This window comes from Pyrus communis, chromosome 1 (assembly GCF_041283825.1).
Source record: "Pyrus communis isolate YQ-2024b chromosome 1, ASM4128382v1, whole genome shotgun sequence".
In the NCBI taxonomy this organism is placed as follows: Eukaryota; Viridiplantae; Streptophyta; class Magnoliopsida; order Rosales; family Rosaceae; genus Pyrus; species Pyrus communis.
Genome location: NC_142565.1, coordinates 6,180,808 through 6,197,454, shown reverse-complemented (window position 1 = coordinate 6,197,454; position 16,647 = coordinate 6,180,808). Strand labels below are relative to the sequence as shown.

The 16,647-nt window shown below is 34.3% G+C and overlaps 1 protein-coding gene across 2 annotated transcripts; it reads right to left on the bottom strand.

Moving 5' to 3' along the window:
* Nucleotides 1–211: 211 nt before the first annotated feature.
* Nucleotides 212–4,740, bottom strand: ARP5 (actin-related protein 5). 2 transcript variants are annotated; one of them, XM_068459368.2, is made up of 12 exons: nucleotides 4,565–4,740; nucleotides 4,401–4,471; nucleotides 4,140–4,264; nucleotides 3,882–3,926; nucleotides 3,453–3,555; nucleotides 3,202–3,311; nucleotides 2,677–2,786; nucleotides 2,501–2,591; nucleotides 1,978–2,421; nucleotides 1,588–1,715; nucleotides 1,031–1,373; nucleotides 212–939 (listed from the first exon to the last, which is right to left on the bottom strand). In XM_068459368.2, the coding sequence occupies exons 1-12, from the start codon at nucleotides 4,663–4,665 to the stop codon at nucleotides 433–435; spliced, it is 2,178 nt and encodes a 725-aa protein (XP_068315469.1). In that variant the 5' UTR covers nucleotides 4,666–4,740; the 3' UTR covers nucleotides 212–432. The 2 variants fall into 2 exon arrangements, with proteins under 2 accessions (XP_068315469.1, XP_068315470.1); XM_068459369.2 differs by lacking the exons at nucleotides 4,401–4,471; nucleotides 4,565–4,740 and having other exon boundaries at nucleotides 3,453–3,560; nucleotides 4,140–4,222.
* Between the last annotated feature and the right edge of the window lie 11,907 nt (nucleotides 4,741–16,647).

Below are 16,647 nucleotides of genomic sequence, written 5' to 3'. Positions count from 1 at the left end.
TTTATTAAATACATGTTATAATATCTATGCATCAACAACGAAAGTCATGTCATGCCAAAGAAGTTCTTTTAGGGATTGGTTTTGGGTTGAATAAGTCCGATTGTCACTCGAGTACGGCCTAGTAGAGCAACTATCACACTAAATGAGACAAATGTGGAGTCTAAAGAGAATAAAATCCACAGTAAAAGTAAGAGAAACCCTACAAATGACATGGTATGGAAGCCCCACACAAGTTAAAGTAGATTGGAGTGAAAGTTTAGAGGAGCAAACTTTTACACCAAATTGCCACATAAATTGGCAAATGACACATTTAGTAAGAAAAAGTTGTTTGAAATTGAGATGGTCATCGTCAATGTTTAACAAGTTCTCTGCAATCTACGTTTGACAACACCAATAATGGCATATATCAAGGCATAAAGGTGACCTAAACAACTACAATGTATAATACCGAAATTGGTATCTGCGAACGCAGTCTTCACCCTTCTCATAGTAGTCTTCCTTACTGAAAGTTTGTGTCGGGAAGTGGGAGGCGGCGGCATAAGCGGAAGCCCCACGCCATGCATCTAGAATCGGATCCAATGCTTTGACTATCCTTATGGGTGAACCACACGGCCGAATCATCCGGATTCCTGCCTCCAAGCGCTCGCTCATGCCAGGAAAAAGACTACTCCCACCAGTCATAAATATTGAACTGGTTAGCCTCTCCTCCAGCTCTTGGCCCTTAGTTGGCAGCCTCCTCAGCGACACCCCAGCCATCTCATCTAAGCCTGCCTGGTCGATTCCAATCCAGTTGGGACAAAATAAGACCTCTGGGCACCTGAACCTTTCAACACCGAAAACAATTTGAAAATCTTCCTGGGTAAGAGGACGAAACTTTGGTGCTTCAGCAGATTGAGGGTTTGCAATATCTGGTTTGGGAACAAATGTCGGGTCCACTTCCTGTCAAAGCAATGAACCAAAACAAATAATTAGGATCAAAACTACAAAGGTAAACCACAGCCAGCACTTAAGTGAAGCAGAATAAACAGACCTTGAGCCTAGAAGAGAGACGCGCTAGCTCTGCTTCATCCACATCTGGTCCCTCATCATCATCATCGTTATCTTTGCTCATGAGTTTGTATAGTTGCCAATCTTCATCTTTTGCGCCAAAAGTATCCTCACCCTTGCCGCGATCAAAAGCTGCTGTTGTCAAAAGGCGCATCCTTTCCCTCTGTGCAGCATTTAATCTCTCGCCACGGCCAACATTTCCAGAAAAATTATTTCCATTTGTATGACCCCCACCATTTGTCTTAAGTCGTTTTCTCTGTTCAACTTTCTCTGAAAGATCTTTATATTTAGCATGCAACTGCTCTAAATAAACCTCCGGGTTTTCTCTACAATACAAAGAGAAAATAATAATTAACGAGGAGATGATACACATTTCCAAAACTTATAAAATCATCATGAGGAATCTAGAATGCTAAACAGTGAACCATATAAAATCTTAATTTTAATAAACATGAATGGTTTTCTCTCCTTAAAGCCTGATCACAATAAACTGATTTTGTTTTACGTTGCCAAAATAAAAAACCATGTGTCAACACATACAAACGTTTTTTCTCATCTTGTTGATTTCTCTTTTCCCGCTCTAATTCTTCTTCATGACGCTTCTGTTTAGCTCGCTGCCGACCTTCAGATGTGGTTTTTAGAAACAACTGTCTCTTTTTCTCCTTCAGCTGTCAAGAGAACAGTACCAAAGGACTCCATTAACGATGATGTGAAAACCTAAAAGCAAGATGAATATAAGGAAAAAGCTCAAATGCTATCTGGTTGATGCCTTCAAATGTTAGGTTTACAGAGAGGACCTCAGGTTTTTCAAGTCATAAATAAGTGTTAAGAGCAATGAATGTGTGCAGTTTATGCACACATCCTAAAAGTGCAATACACAACGAATTCAAAATGGTGGGAATGTGAAAGAAAGTTGGCATAAAAGCATACCTGCTCAGAGGTAAGCATGTTGTCAGGTATATTTAAAAGAGGAAACCTTTCGCTTCCTGCAGGATCTGTCTTCTCGTCAAGCTCAGCTTGTTCACCCTTTGGTTCACCTTTTGTTTTCAGTAACGATTGTCTTACCTTCACCAGGGCAGATTCTACTTCCTTCTTGGAGACATAGCCAGTGGCTGACAAGAACGATGGTATATCAGGCTCTTCAACCTGTTCAAGCTGTTTTAGAAGAAACTCCAACCCGTGTGATTCATTCTCCAGTTCATTTATCCTAGAAGATCTCTTCGCCTCAGCCATTTCTCGCAATCGTTGACCTTGTTTCTCTTTAATGGCTGCCTTTCTTGCAATCTCTTCTTCAGAAGGGGGCTCCTCAGTAGGTGGTGGAACCCATGGAAGCTGCCACATCCTTGTTTTATCTTCAGCTTCCTTTGCCCCCCTCTGAAAACAAAAAATATATCAACAGTTAACTAACGAGATTGGGATAGGCGAATGGATTGGAAAAGGCAATCATCAATACCTGAAATAACCGAGCTTCTGACACATAATCTGGAGCAATGTAACAGTGCTCCATCTTCAGGTCTTCAACCTTCTCCCATGTAAGCCTAGCCCTGTTGCATAGATACACATAATCAGAAATATTACTCAATCGGTCCCCCATTCAAGTGAACTGGAAACCAACCAAATTATACTCACATATGATGAGGGTATTTAAGTGAGAGAAGTTGCTTCATATAATCAGTGATGTGGTACCCACCAATGTTAGTTCGACAGCTTCCTTTATAATCGGGCTCACCATCAATAAACTGGGAATGACATACAAAAAAATGATCAACCTAGCAATCAAGAGAGGTCTTGGGTATGTTATCATCTTTATCAATTTCTTAGTTGTTCTGAAAATATGAACTGAAGTAGTGGAATTCCATACTGAAGATTTGCTTGAGGCCAATAAAACTAGATATGTTTTCCATAATCCCAATCTATAAATCCCACAATGAATCATGATAACATACTGAGTAACCAATTTGTATAATAATGCTCACTTAAAGAGGTACTAATGAAGGGATTTATGGAAAACAAGAATCGCAACAGAAAATTTTAAACTACAGCTTATTTATCATTATATTGACAATCAGAGATGTAATGAAACCTCAGTCTTGGATATTTTTCATTACTAAATCCGTCATTAGTTAAGCAATTACCAAGACCAAGAAAGCATACCGGAATAACATGAGTAGTGGTAAACCCAGGACAGATAACAAGACCATCTTTATCACAAACCCCATGCTGCTGATTATACTTATAGCTGAATGCAGCATCGACACCATATGCTGTAAGTATGGAAACAAAGAAAAAAAAAAAAAAATCTAAACAAAAGTAGACATATTAAAGGGAGCAAAAACAACACAGGCCAAAGAGCCAGTAAGGAAGCATGTCTGAAGAGAGGTAAAATTTTAAGTTACTGTTGATACCTATAGATGGAACTCCATATGTCTCAAACAAAAGTTCAGCCATTTTACTACGAGAGTGAAATGGGTTGCACACGCATTCAGTAATCAGGATTGGGTGATCAATCTGTTCTGCCCTCAAATGAACACAAAGTTTAGGAAAAGGTCTTACAAATATATAAACTGATCTGAAACCTTACATGAAAAAACAGGCTTCAAAATAAATGACTTTGCATATGCTTGTAACGATCTAAAAAAAAAAAAAGAACACTATTGCATATCATTCATGCAAACTGGTATTGGCAATCTCATTAAAAAGAACTGGCCTCAAGATAGACAAAATCATGGTAGCAAAGAAAACAGCTTTTAACAAAATGAACCTCCATAATCAAAATCTAGAGCTTCAGCAAGTATAGTAAAACGAAGAAACAAACGGTCCAATTTGAATCATACCTGTGATCCATTTGCACCCAACCGATCAAAGGCAAAGTCAAGAATCTACAGACGCAAGAGACTATTAGTAAGGCTACAAGTCTAAGATTACTGCATGCAAACCAGAAAAGATTGATGCACTATAAATTTTAGACACGGTGTACACCAAAACCATGTAAACTTTTCATTTCGAGCTGGTAGCAAAGCTAAATGCCAAGCCAAAAATGAATTGAGTGCGCCAACCAATACAGAACATAATCATTAGTAAACTGAACTTACATATTCCATAATTTCAAACTGGAAAACAACATTGTTGTCAAAAGCTGAGCGGGGTCCCGACCGCGTGCAATCAAAGTATTTCAACAATGCAGGATCATGGTCTCCAACAATGGTCACAGTTTCTCCTGAATACAGAATTTTTTTTGATATTTCTTTAAAGTTACCACCTTCGATAATAACACAAAATTATACACGAAAAAGCTTCTTGAACCTTGCAAATTAAGCTCTCAAAATACATAACAGTGAGAAAATCGAGCGTACCGGTGGCCTTGTGGCGCGGCCTCTGAACAATGTTGCGGAAAATAACACGAGGCTCGGCCTCTCCTGCCCACCTGAAAATCCCGCACAAAAAAGGTGAAAACTAACAAAAATGGCCATGAATTACGCACGCGGAAGTTGAAATTAGGGTTTTTGCGAGGTTATACCCGATGCGAAAATAGGAGGCGCCATTGTCGATGACGATGGGAGTGGAGGAAGGGAAGCGTCTGTAATCGGACTGCCGTTGAATTTTGGAGATAAACGGCATTTCGAATGGAGGGAGCCGAGGCCGTGCCTGCGTTTTGTGCCCTAGCTTTCTCTGCTTCTTCTGTTGCAGTTCGAGTGTTCAACCATGGTAAAGAAGAAGCAGACTTGCACAGTGCCAGAAGTGGGCCGGTTCGGGTTTTCAAGCCCACGAAAGTTTCGCTCGAACCGGTTTTGCCGCCAAAGATTGGACCCGCTCTGTAGCTTCTCGCGCTTTTTCGGCTTTACGGGCCCAAAAGACTGGCTGAGTTGGGCTCAGACAAAGCCCATAGTCCCACTTTGTGTCACCCTCTCGCCATAGGGGAATTTACTTGGATGGAATTTTGGAGGTCAATGGTAACATGAACAATTTTTTAGTCGGAATAAGTTTGAAAAAACTCAACCTAATTTGTTATGTGCAAGTTTATAGCTCCTTCTTGTGAAGCTAGTAGTATAAATTTTGTTTTATGTGGACGATGCGTGGTATAATCACGCGTGCTTGCTTTTTAGTGGACTGTTAATTTGTAGTGACCTTTTGTGATTGGTGGCTGGAAGATGAGTTTATATTTTATATGTTGTTGATACTCATCCTGGATTACGAATAAAACTTGAATTTGATGAAAAAAATAACAGTGATTCGATGACTCTTCATTCTCAATTTAGTCTAAATTAACATTTACAAAATCGTCTAATTTAACTTGTTGACCCTTTTCTATTGATTTGTTTCTATTTAACACAAGTTATTGTATCGAATTTACCTTCACTTAATGATCATTTTCTTTAATTCCGTTTTATACAAGAAATTGAACATAATACATCAAGTGCATGGATAACTGTTGTTACTCATTTAAATTACAAACTTACTAAAAATAATAGTAGTAATAATGAAAATTGTGAAATCTCAACCCTCGAATCTTACATGAACTTTGAGAATATCATTTACTTCATAGTGGTTGGTGTTCTTTCCCATCTAATTTTACCGCTCCATCGAAAATATCCTCTACACATATGATCGTAGTCCAAAACTTGGTAGTTTTTCCAACACCTACCCAAAGTTGAGCCCTAAGATTTGATGACAAATGAAATGAAAATCATGAATTATAAACCAAAAGCGTTAATCTTTTTTATGCACGAGAAGTTGTTAAATAATTTAACTAGTAACATCGCCCAACATTTACTTGGAAAGAGACATGGAGTTCACATGTGAAAGTGAAGGACAAGTAATGATGATGAAGGATTGACACTAAAGGCGAGGTGATGAAACATTGCAGGTGAGGATCGTCCTTTAGGGATTGAATTATTGTACATTGGCAATGGCACAGCCAAATCTCACTGATTAAAAAACACTTGGAGTACAAATGATGTGTCTTATTGTCCTAGGAGGAATCATTGAGGTTTGGGATCGATATATGTGCATTGTTATTTGTTAGCTATCGTGCATTAGATACCACTCTTATATTTCACTCTTCAAGTGTATATATCTAGAGGTTTATTAAGGGGTACTCATCGATCCTCTTCAATTAAGTAATCAAAAATATGTTTACGATTAATTGAAGACATTTTGGCACTTAATATTATGGTCTAGTAGTATTCATCTTCGTTTGTAAGTGAGAGATATTAAATTTGATTCTCGCCAAAGACGAATTTGAACTATATTATTGTTAGCCCATTGAGTAAATCGTCTCTAAATTAATACTGTATAAAGGAATAACCTTTTTAAAAGTCATAAAAACTTATGGTTTCAACTTGGAACCAGCTATGTATAGGAATAAACTTCACATTGTAATCAATTATAATTTTCTTGGTCCTATCTTAAGGAAACACACCTCCATGTAATTATAACTTTTGCTTCAAGTTGGGGTTTGATGCTTTCTTTTTGCACAATCAACACGAATATTTTAGGTAACTGATTTTTCATATTGACCTTGGGTGGGCATGACTGATATTGACAGAGGAAAAAAAAAGATATTCAACACCCTTTCTAACATTGAAGAGGTTCCATCATTAAACTAATTGGCAATATAAGGAATAGCCAAACTACTTAAAAGTTGTTCCTCTCATCAATGTGAGATTTATTAGGTTTCACATGGAGCACAAGTGGCTGTACTCGAGTGACGCCCCTCAGACAAACAACTTGAGTGACTTGGAGCACAAGTGGATGTGGAGCACAAGTGGCTGTTAGGTTTCACCTCGAGCACAAGTGGTTGTACTCGAGTGACCTGGACCATAAATGGCTGTTAGGTTTCACCTGAAGCACAAGTGGGACAATATGCTCTGATACCATGAAGAAAGTTAGGATTCCAACATGAAATCAATTGGCAATATGGGGAGTAGCCCAACTACTTATAAGCATATGCAAGGTCTCTACTCTCATCAATGTGGGATTCATCATCAACATACACAACAGAGCATTGGGCATAAAGAAACAACACCTTGAAGTACAAGTAAATTAAATACATATGTGCAGGAATAAAATAATTTGAGCCCAAAGAATCTAACTAAACGCACCATAATTTTCTCTAAAGTTAATAAAAATAATTTTTTTTAAGGATAAATAAGTCAATAAATAATTTTTTTTTAATTACACCTCAATTAAAAAATAACTTCTCTAAAGTTAATAAAAATTATTTGATCCCAACTTTATAAGTTTATAAAGGCTTTAGTGTATTCTAACTAAACGCACCATTGAAGTTCTTATCCTTTGAAGAATCCAAATGCTAGCTAGATATAGCGACTCCTTTTATTTGGAAGAGTGAAATTAGGGTTTGAAAGGGAGAGTGTCTCACCCCCAACATCTCTTTTTCGGTTTTACTCTTTTAACCAGTTTCCTTTTGACAAGCGCAAAATCCCGAAGAACATGATCACTTGCGTACCAATTAAACCATGGCAAGTTGTTTGTACGTTGCAGCCGAGAGAGATTGACAGAGAAAGCTAATTAATATATAAGATGACTCAACGTGACAGGCCAATAAGACATTTTCTTAGATATGTGAATGAGGTAACATGGCGTCATATCTTCACATCGATCTGATAGAACAAAATGGCCAGAGAAATGGGGAAATGTAAAAAGATGTTTCAAACCCTAGTTTCTTTTCAGAAATGAAACCCTTCCCTATATGGCTATATAGCTATGCCTTGAGATGGCATCACAACAATTACTACCCAAGGTATACGTACTTTTACTTTCCATCCATCATTGCTCTGGTTGAAACTGTTGATTTGATTGAGTTCGGATCCTTGATTTCAGGAATTCATGAATCATGTTCGTTCATCGTACATCGTGCGGTCAAAAATCATTTTAAATATTTTTATTTAAAAATAAACATAAACAGTACTTAACAAAAAATGACCACACGATATACGATGAACATATACGATTCACGGATTCTCATGATTCTTACCAAAAGGATCCGGGGAGGATCTTGTTGGGATTTGATTACTCAAATGCATCTAAATATAAATTAAATATATAAAGGAGGTGCTACTAAGACACTAATTTTTACCTCTTATACATTCCTTGTTAATTAATGTTATTTGATTTTTTTTTAATTCATTTGATTTGACGACGACAAAAAATTGAAATGAATGTGTGACAAATAAAAAAGGTCTGTAGATAGCGCACCCTATATAAGTACGAGAGAGAGAGAGAGAGAGAGAGAGAGAGAGAGAGAGAGAGAGAGAGAGAGAGAGAGAGAGAGAGAGAGAGAGAGAGAGAGAGAGCAGTCTAAGAGCTGTAAAAGAAAGGACCTAGCTACCAAAACGGGAAAGTATGAACCTTACGAGCAAGAGCCCCGCATGGCACAGTTCGTGTCTGTCCACCTCAACACACTGCACATCTACGTACGTATACTCAGTCAGAGTCATATTCCTCCTAACCCAGAAAGAAAAGCCAATTAACCTTTTCTCCTGTGATCATCCATCTCTCGACTCTCGATGCATGGGATCACGATTTGATATATATCTTTGTCACCAACACGACTACCTAAAAATTCTCCATTGGCTTTTGTAGTTCAACACACAAACAAGTCAAGACACGTAACATAAATCCTAGTTAGTTTATCTAAAGTTCTATACACATGGTACTACTACGTACAACAATTAATGGTATTTTGGATACTTTCAATCAGTCGTCCATAAGACTCAAGAGAGCTGTTAAAGATTTTGACGAATCATTGAGTTTACAAAATTAATAACTGTAGCATGATACTTTTTGGTCGAAACTCAAAACATATATAACTCTGGGATCAATAGGTAGAGGAGAGAAAAAGTTGCTATATAAATAAAAGTATATATATCTAGTACATCTGAGCTAATGTCGAGAAACACCAAAGCAAAAAACAAAAGAAAGAGTGGGAAAGAAAAATGAGATAGCGTGTTGAGAAGAAATGAAGAAAAAAAGGCACCTGAAATGAGGCTATACGATTTGTAGAGCGAGGTCACCGTGGTTTCTAAATGGGGTAAGCTAAACCTATATATACAAGTGCAAATTGTAATGCAATGTAGCTGCTTGCAGTTGTCTTGTGTCAAAACACAGTCCAGACTCCTCAGCGAGATTTCAGGGCTTCGTTTTTGACAAATCATTTCAGAAAACAGTATAGGCGGTGCGCCCAGAAGGCAAGAAAGTAGAATACTAGGTTAGGGTTTTGTGAAAATTTATTGTGCTTTGTTTTATGACATGTACCGGTGCAATTGAGGATTAGCTGGATATGTGGTCAAAAATTTAGGGCTCGTTTAGAAGAGCTTTAAAAATAACTAAAAGCATTTTTAGAGAAAATGTTACTGGGCTCCAAAAGTGTTTGAAGTGCTTCTTGCAAGAAGTCTAGTTATGAGTTTGTTGCATGAAACACTTAAGTGTTTTTCAAGTATTCACTTGCATTTTTATTAAGGATTAGTTCTCAAAAAAAAAAAAATCACCAAATACGTTTTCAGTTATTTTAAAAACACTTTAAAACGAGACCTTAATGATAAATATTTAAATATTCTTATGTATACTATACACCGGTGCATATTAAAAGACTTTAGGGTTTATACCGAAGATTTAATAATTAAATTTCTAAGTATTCTGGTTTATACTTATATGCTAGTGCGTATTAGAGAACTAGGTTTATAATGTTTGTTGGTTCCTCTAACGAAATTAAAATATCAGGGCATGGTAAAATAAATTTTGTATAATTCGAAAATTAATAATTTGCAATAACTTTAAGTTAATAAAGTCTTCCAATCGAGTTTTTCACATGGTAAACAGAAAATATATATCAGAAAAGTTACTTGGGGAAAGGCCTTAAATTAATCGTGCCTCCTAAGAAGACGATGTATCGTAATTAACACTTTACCAATTAATTAAGCATAAACTATTCATCTTAAGATGGTGCGCATTAACAAAAGAACAAAACAAAAAGGAAAAAGAAAATTGAAAGACTTGTTTGGAGGTAGTGCTTACGAAAATCTATAGCAGGCTTGGATTTCGTTTTAAAAGAAGACAAGGCGGTTGTAGGGCACGAGAAGAGTACTTAGTCCCCACCGGCCACTGGTTCAAAAGGAATATTTCTCAGCAGATTAAAAAACAAAACCTCTCTCTCTCTCTCTCTCTCTCTCAACACCCAGCTGATGGATAAGCAGATCTTTTGTTTTTCCTCTTGCCATGGCCTGTGGCATTGGCTGATTGGCACGTGAAAATGATCCGAGTCACCATACTTGGGGCTCCTAAAGCTTTCTGAACATATTTTAATTTTATTAGAATGGTTCCAAAAGCTGCAATTTGATAATTTGATTCGATAGATCCACTAATGATATTGTAAACAGTAAACCAACAGAACTCTCCTGAGCTGTTGCACAAGCTATCTAGTGTTAGGTTCAATATACTACCTCAAAGAACGGTTGAGAGAGACTCCAACTGATATGGTTAAATATGTGATGCCATATTAATTATAGTTATAATTTCTTAAGCTATATATATTGACCAAGTCACTGATACTCGAGGCAATTTTTTTTTCTTCTGAAATGTTAATGATCATATGTTGAAAAGATAAATAATATGTAGTGCATTGCATGATTAAGACCTTGATGGTTCAATATTTCAAATAAAACAAAGGTATCGATAATATGCAGACCTACCCCATGGACCCAGTATATAATTATATTGAAGATTTTATAATTTCATGCTAATCAAAACACATAAGCTTTACATTCTTGGAGAAGACGTCAAACGAGGACTAGATAGCTCGAAGCACTTCTATGCATTGTTGCTCTTTATTCACAAATTGGTAGGGAATTCTAGCGTCTGTGATGTGTTGCAGTGTGCATAGGGACTTCAAACTTGTATAGGCATCACATCTCAAGTTAATACAACCCACTAATGGATCCTAAAAACCCTAATATGCTTATAACTACAATACTAAAGCCATGAAATTGTATTCCACGTAGCAACCTCTTAGCCTATAATTAAGAAATTAATCCGGGTCTCACTATTCCTTGAGGCACAAGAAATAGTTCACTAATTGTAACTCTAATCTAGTCTATTTCAAATACAACTATGTAAATTTACCAATTAGAATCAGTAGACGTTTCTTTATATTGTTTTTGTTATATAAGTGATATTAAGAATTAGTTTTCATTTTAATCCCTAAAAAGATCATGTTTTTAATAATACATTATGTAAGATAAAAAACTAAAAATAGTCATTTGACTTGTGTCCACGTCAGCTTTATATTCCATGTTAGATTTAATTAAATCTTGTTGGATTTATTGTATTTTTAGTTTGACTATATTACCCTTAGGCCCAATTGTTTTAGGGATTCGAACACAAAAAATAGGTTTGAAAAGCATCAAGTGTTACAAATCATAACTAATATACAAGGCCTAACCAATCAATAATGCCGGAATCATCAGACCTACTGGACTAAAACATAAAAATTAAATACAAACCATACCAAATTGACTGTACTGAATCTATCTAACCTAAGGAACTAAAACATAGAAAATACAAACCATACCGAATCTATCCAACCTAAACTATATAACGTAACAACCTAATTGACCGTACTAAAACTATCGGACCTAAACTAGTACAAACGTACATGTTTGTTATTTACATCACATAACCAAACGTACCAATTCAACCGAAAGAACCAAACAACGCAAAATCCCCACATAGGCCTTTCAACACATACATGGTATGCATTGTAAAGTAATCATGCCTTTGCTAAGACAATTTTTGGATATAAATAAGTGCATATGTACTCCACACAATATCAGTATGAGAGTTTTCAAAGGTATGACAATGGAACTGGTTCACAATATCAGTATGAGAACTTTCAAAAGTATGACAATGGAGGTTACGTTTATGGTGATAAACTGATAGTGAATCAACGGTTAGGTTTCTAAAATTTTGATGGTGGATGTTACATTTATGGTGATAAACTGATAGTGAATCAACAGTTAGGTTTCTAAAACCTTGATGGTGGAGGTTACGTTGAAGACAATGATTGATGACATACTTGTAAATAGTAGTAAAATCTATGGTTTTGTTATAAGTGACATGTCATGGTGCATTAAAATAAATGATCTTTTTTGAATATATAAAACCTTTCAGGTTATATTCTAGGAATTATCTTGTTGAAGCTCTTATCTCTAAAATCCCTTTTGATTCGTTGATAGGCTATAAATGGAAAGAGATCCTCTCTGGATCTCTTCCACCAAAGCATGCGGATCAAGTGATCTGGGTATTAAAATTTGATCAAACAGCTAAAAGTAGAGGTCCATATTAAAATTTATAATAATTTTAATCGTTTGATCAAATTTCAAGAATCACTTGATTCGCGGGTTTTGGTGTAAGAGATCCTCTCCGGATCTTTTTTCGTCATATATAAACTTCTTTTAGAGGAAATATCTGAAAAGATGCGAGTGATGTAATTATAATCGATGGAAGCTTGGACTCTAGTGAAATATCTTCCTACTAAAGAAAACACAGTAGTTGGAGCGAGTTGATTTAGGATTAGGATTTGACCCTCAAAAACAAAATTTAGGATTAAAGAACAATAATAATTAAAGCTATAGTGGAACGAGGATCCTCTTTGTCAAGATTTTGATGATCTTCGAATCACATTTATTCATCGTATATCGTGCGATCAGTTTTCGTCAGGTATTATTTATATTCAATTTTAAATAAAAAAATTCTCAATGATTTCTGACTATAAGATATAGAATAAACACACATAATTGAAAATTTTTCGAGATCCTTACAAAATGAATCCAGGAAGGATTCTTATTCTTGTATTACACAGTCAAATATCAAATAATTAATAAAGTAAACTTTGTCTTGATCTTAGAGCTGACTAGCAGAAACCTCAGCAACCCGTACGAGGTGGAGTCTCAGGACTAAAGAGATCAAGAGTGTTTTCTGTGAGCGGGCGTTGCTTTCTTTGATCCACTACTTCGTGTTCGACGCCATCTCTCTCTCTCTCTCTCTCTCTCCAGTACAATTTCAGCCACATCAATGTCACATCAACTCTTTATATATATATGATTCTCGCTGCTTCAAAGTTGTAAATCGTATGTCAGATTCCCGCACCGTCCACCCAATAATAAGCTTTGTATAATTACATTGCGATGCAAATTGTCTGCTCTCTTGTTTGGATGTCTTTCTCATCTCTTTTTATTTGTGCTATTATGGTAAGTTACGTTAATATTTTATATTCTTATTACTTTTTATTTTATTATATTTATAAAAAAAATTAATATAAAATATTAACGTAACTTAATCATAATCGCACAAAATAAAAAAGATAGGGCAGTCAATCTGCCTCCATTACAGTGGGACTTCTACTGCTATCAACTAATCTGAAACCATTGTTCTTTTTCTGTTCGGACTGAATTTATACTCTTTGTATAATATAAAACTAGCAATTGTACATATATTATAAATATGCTTATTCAAATTTTGCACACATACAAAGAGAGAAAATATAAAGAGGTGGCTAAAATTTTTTGATGATGACTTTTAAATAATTTTTTGTCGCTTAAGAGGTTGTTTATATCTTTAGTGACTGTTTTTGAATAATTAATTCGTCACAATAAAAAAACAATAAAATTATTTTATTCTTAATTTACTATATTTGCCATAATTTTTATTTTGGTTATTTTTCTTTGGTTTTGTTGACAGGGTTAATTTGATCTTTTCACCCTATTTTGATTGATAAAAAGAATTTTGTTAATAGGTAGTTTAGATACAAAATTGCAACCATAATGCAAATTAAATATCAAATCCTATTTTTGTTCAAAAAAATCAAAATCAAAATCCTATTTGGTCAGTTGGCTTGTTTTCTTTCTAATGCATGGATGCATTTATATTAAAGGTTGAGAAATTTGAGTTAATTTATACAATAAATCAACCATAATAAGTTAGTATCGAACTCACCATCTAAAAAAATTGAGATGAACCTAAACCTATCATTAAAAATGGACAAAAATACCACTAAATCATAGGTATTAATTAAGTGGCTAGCTAGTTGAGTTTGTATTTGCATGCTGTTTTTTTATTTGTAACTATTAATTAGTCTATATATATAGAGAGAGAATAAATTAGAATTAGATGTCTCGTTTTAGACTTTTGTAGACTAAATATTTATACTTTTTGAGTTTCTGATTAAGCTTTTGAAACATTTAATTAAGATACTCAGACTTGAACTACTTCAGATTAATTGAAATTAATTTACACTTAAATATCTGCTATATATTTTAAATAATTTCAACTATATTTAAGTCTTAAAATTTAAACTTTTCAAATCTAAATGTAAACCCACGCCAAATGAAAACGTGCCAATATTAAATGAAAACGTATCAACGTCATACCAACCCCGAATTAAAACGTACCCAATTATAAACTATATTAAAATGAATATTCATCTTTTTGGAATGTTTAAAAATATGTTTGATTCATACACAATGCTCTAGACAGTCTTTTTTTTGGTAGATAAGTCTCTGGAACAACTTTTAGTTGATCGGAGATAAATCCTTATTAATAATAACGATAAATCATATAATTTTGAATTAACAAAAAATGCTATTGTCCCTTGATTAATGACTCTTTCTATAAAAAAAAAATTAATTAATTAAAATAATCTAAACTTTTACATTGTTAACGACTCTTTCTATATATAAAAAAAATTAATTACAGTAATTCTTCATTATTAGGACAAAAAGTAATAAAACTTATGTTTTGAAAATAAACATACCAAAAATTCAAATGTACCAAAAACTAGATGTACCAAAAATTCAAATGTACTAAAAATTCAAATGTACCAAGAAGCCAAATGGACCAAAAATTCAAATGTACCAAGTAACTAAATGTACCATTATAATTAAATGTAACAACAAGTTTTGTTACATTCTATTTAATTTACTAAAATAAATATTTTAATAAAAAAAATCTTAAATCATCATAATAAGAGATGCATAAAAATAGGAGAAAAAAGGGAATGCTAATGTGAATAGACTTCTAATGAAATAAAATTAAAGTATCAAAATTGTAGTGAAAATGTTTAATCAAATTTGCAAAAGGAATAGATGTTTAGTCTATGACATTTAAAAACAAGATGTCTATATCAAAACGTCCCATATATATTTATATGAAACACACACCAAAATGATGAAACTTTCAACATCTCCAAAATACCCCTCTCTAATTGGGATCTTAAAACAAAATAATTTAACTTTTAAAAAATCCAAATTAAACACAAATAAATAACAAAGAATAAGATGTAAAAGAGTAAATTGCCACACACAAGAGCGTGTGGATGTGAATACTAAATATTACAATTATTCTAATTTAGATAAAGAAAAAAAAACACCATGATAACTATATACTGAAAAAAGTTGAGGTTCTTGTAAACACGAAAAATTTCGATGTTCACAGTTCTATCATAAAACTAATTGGCAATATGAAAATTAGCCAATTACTTATATGGACATGCAAAGTTGCTTCTTTCACCGGTGATTTTTTAAGCCTAGGACGTAAACAACAAAAATTGGATAACATGCAGCACGTATATATGGCCATTGAGCTTCACTAAAATATGTTGATCCACAATTTAATTTGCTCCTACATACTCCACGAATCTTCATATTTTTTTATTACTTTCATCATGTAACCTTTTTTTTATATTTATTTTTAATAAACGCTGACAAAGATAACTTTTAATAATCAGAAAAAAATGTTTGAAGAGTGGGATTGAAACTATCTAAATCTAGAGAGTGTAGGACATTTTCTAAATTTAAAGTTTAACAACTCTGCTGGAGCACAGAAAATTATGCGTGACACTCTAAATTTAGTTTTGTAGACTATCTTGGAGATGCTCTAAGCCACTGCTAACCACTTATTATGCTTTAATTGATTCTTAATTACATGATTCTATTAGTGCTCCTCTCAACGAGAAGTCAGTGAAATTTTTTAAGTGTTTTTCTTTAAGTGTTATCAATGACTTGAACGTGAAAAACCTTAAAATTAATTGGTATTGTATAAATATTTTACCCGAACCAGAAATCTACACAAAACATCATTAAAGTAGGTCTGCGAAATTTAATTGGCATGCTTGCCTTCGTATGAGAATTTGAGGAATTGTCTTACATTTGAGAATTGCCAAACCATACAAAGGCTAATAAGGAATTGAGCCACTCTCTCTAGGTATTTTTAATTGATTTGGTGGTAAAACCTGAAGTTTCTTTACTTCACCCTAGCTGGACAATATTCTGGATTGAGAAACACTATGAAATTTAATTAAAAACAAAGAGGCCATCTACTCAAGAAAAGGTTCTTAAAGCTAGTGAAGTTCAATTTGTTCCTTCAATAAAGCTTATCTTAGACCCCATAAAATTATGATTATCTTCCAAATCCTTTATCTTGGTTGAAAATGATATCTTACACTCAGGGAATCGTACCTTCCACTTGTATTGCGCATGTCCTGCGTATGAGTAGTAGGATAGATCCAAAAGTTCTAATATAACAAGATTC

What these genes read in the sequence shown, in the direction of transcription:
- ARP5 (XM_068459368.2), bottom strand. Translation starts at nt 4,665, where the DNA reads ATGCCGTTTATCTCCAAAATTCAACGGCAGTCCGATTACAGACGCTTC. An exon ending in GCCGCGCCACAAGGCCACCG is followed by an intron (nt 4,265 to 4,400) that starts GTACGCTCGATT and finishes TTCTGTATTCAG; the next exon opens with GAGAAACTGTGACCATTGTT. An exon ending in CCACTACTCATGTTATTCCG is followed by an intron (nt 2,787 to 3,201) that starts GTATGCTTTCTT and finishes TGTCATTCCCAG; the next exon opens with TTTATTGATGGTGAGCCCGA.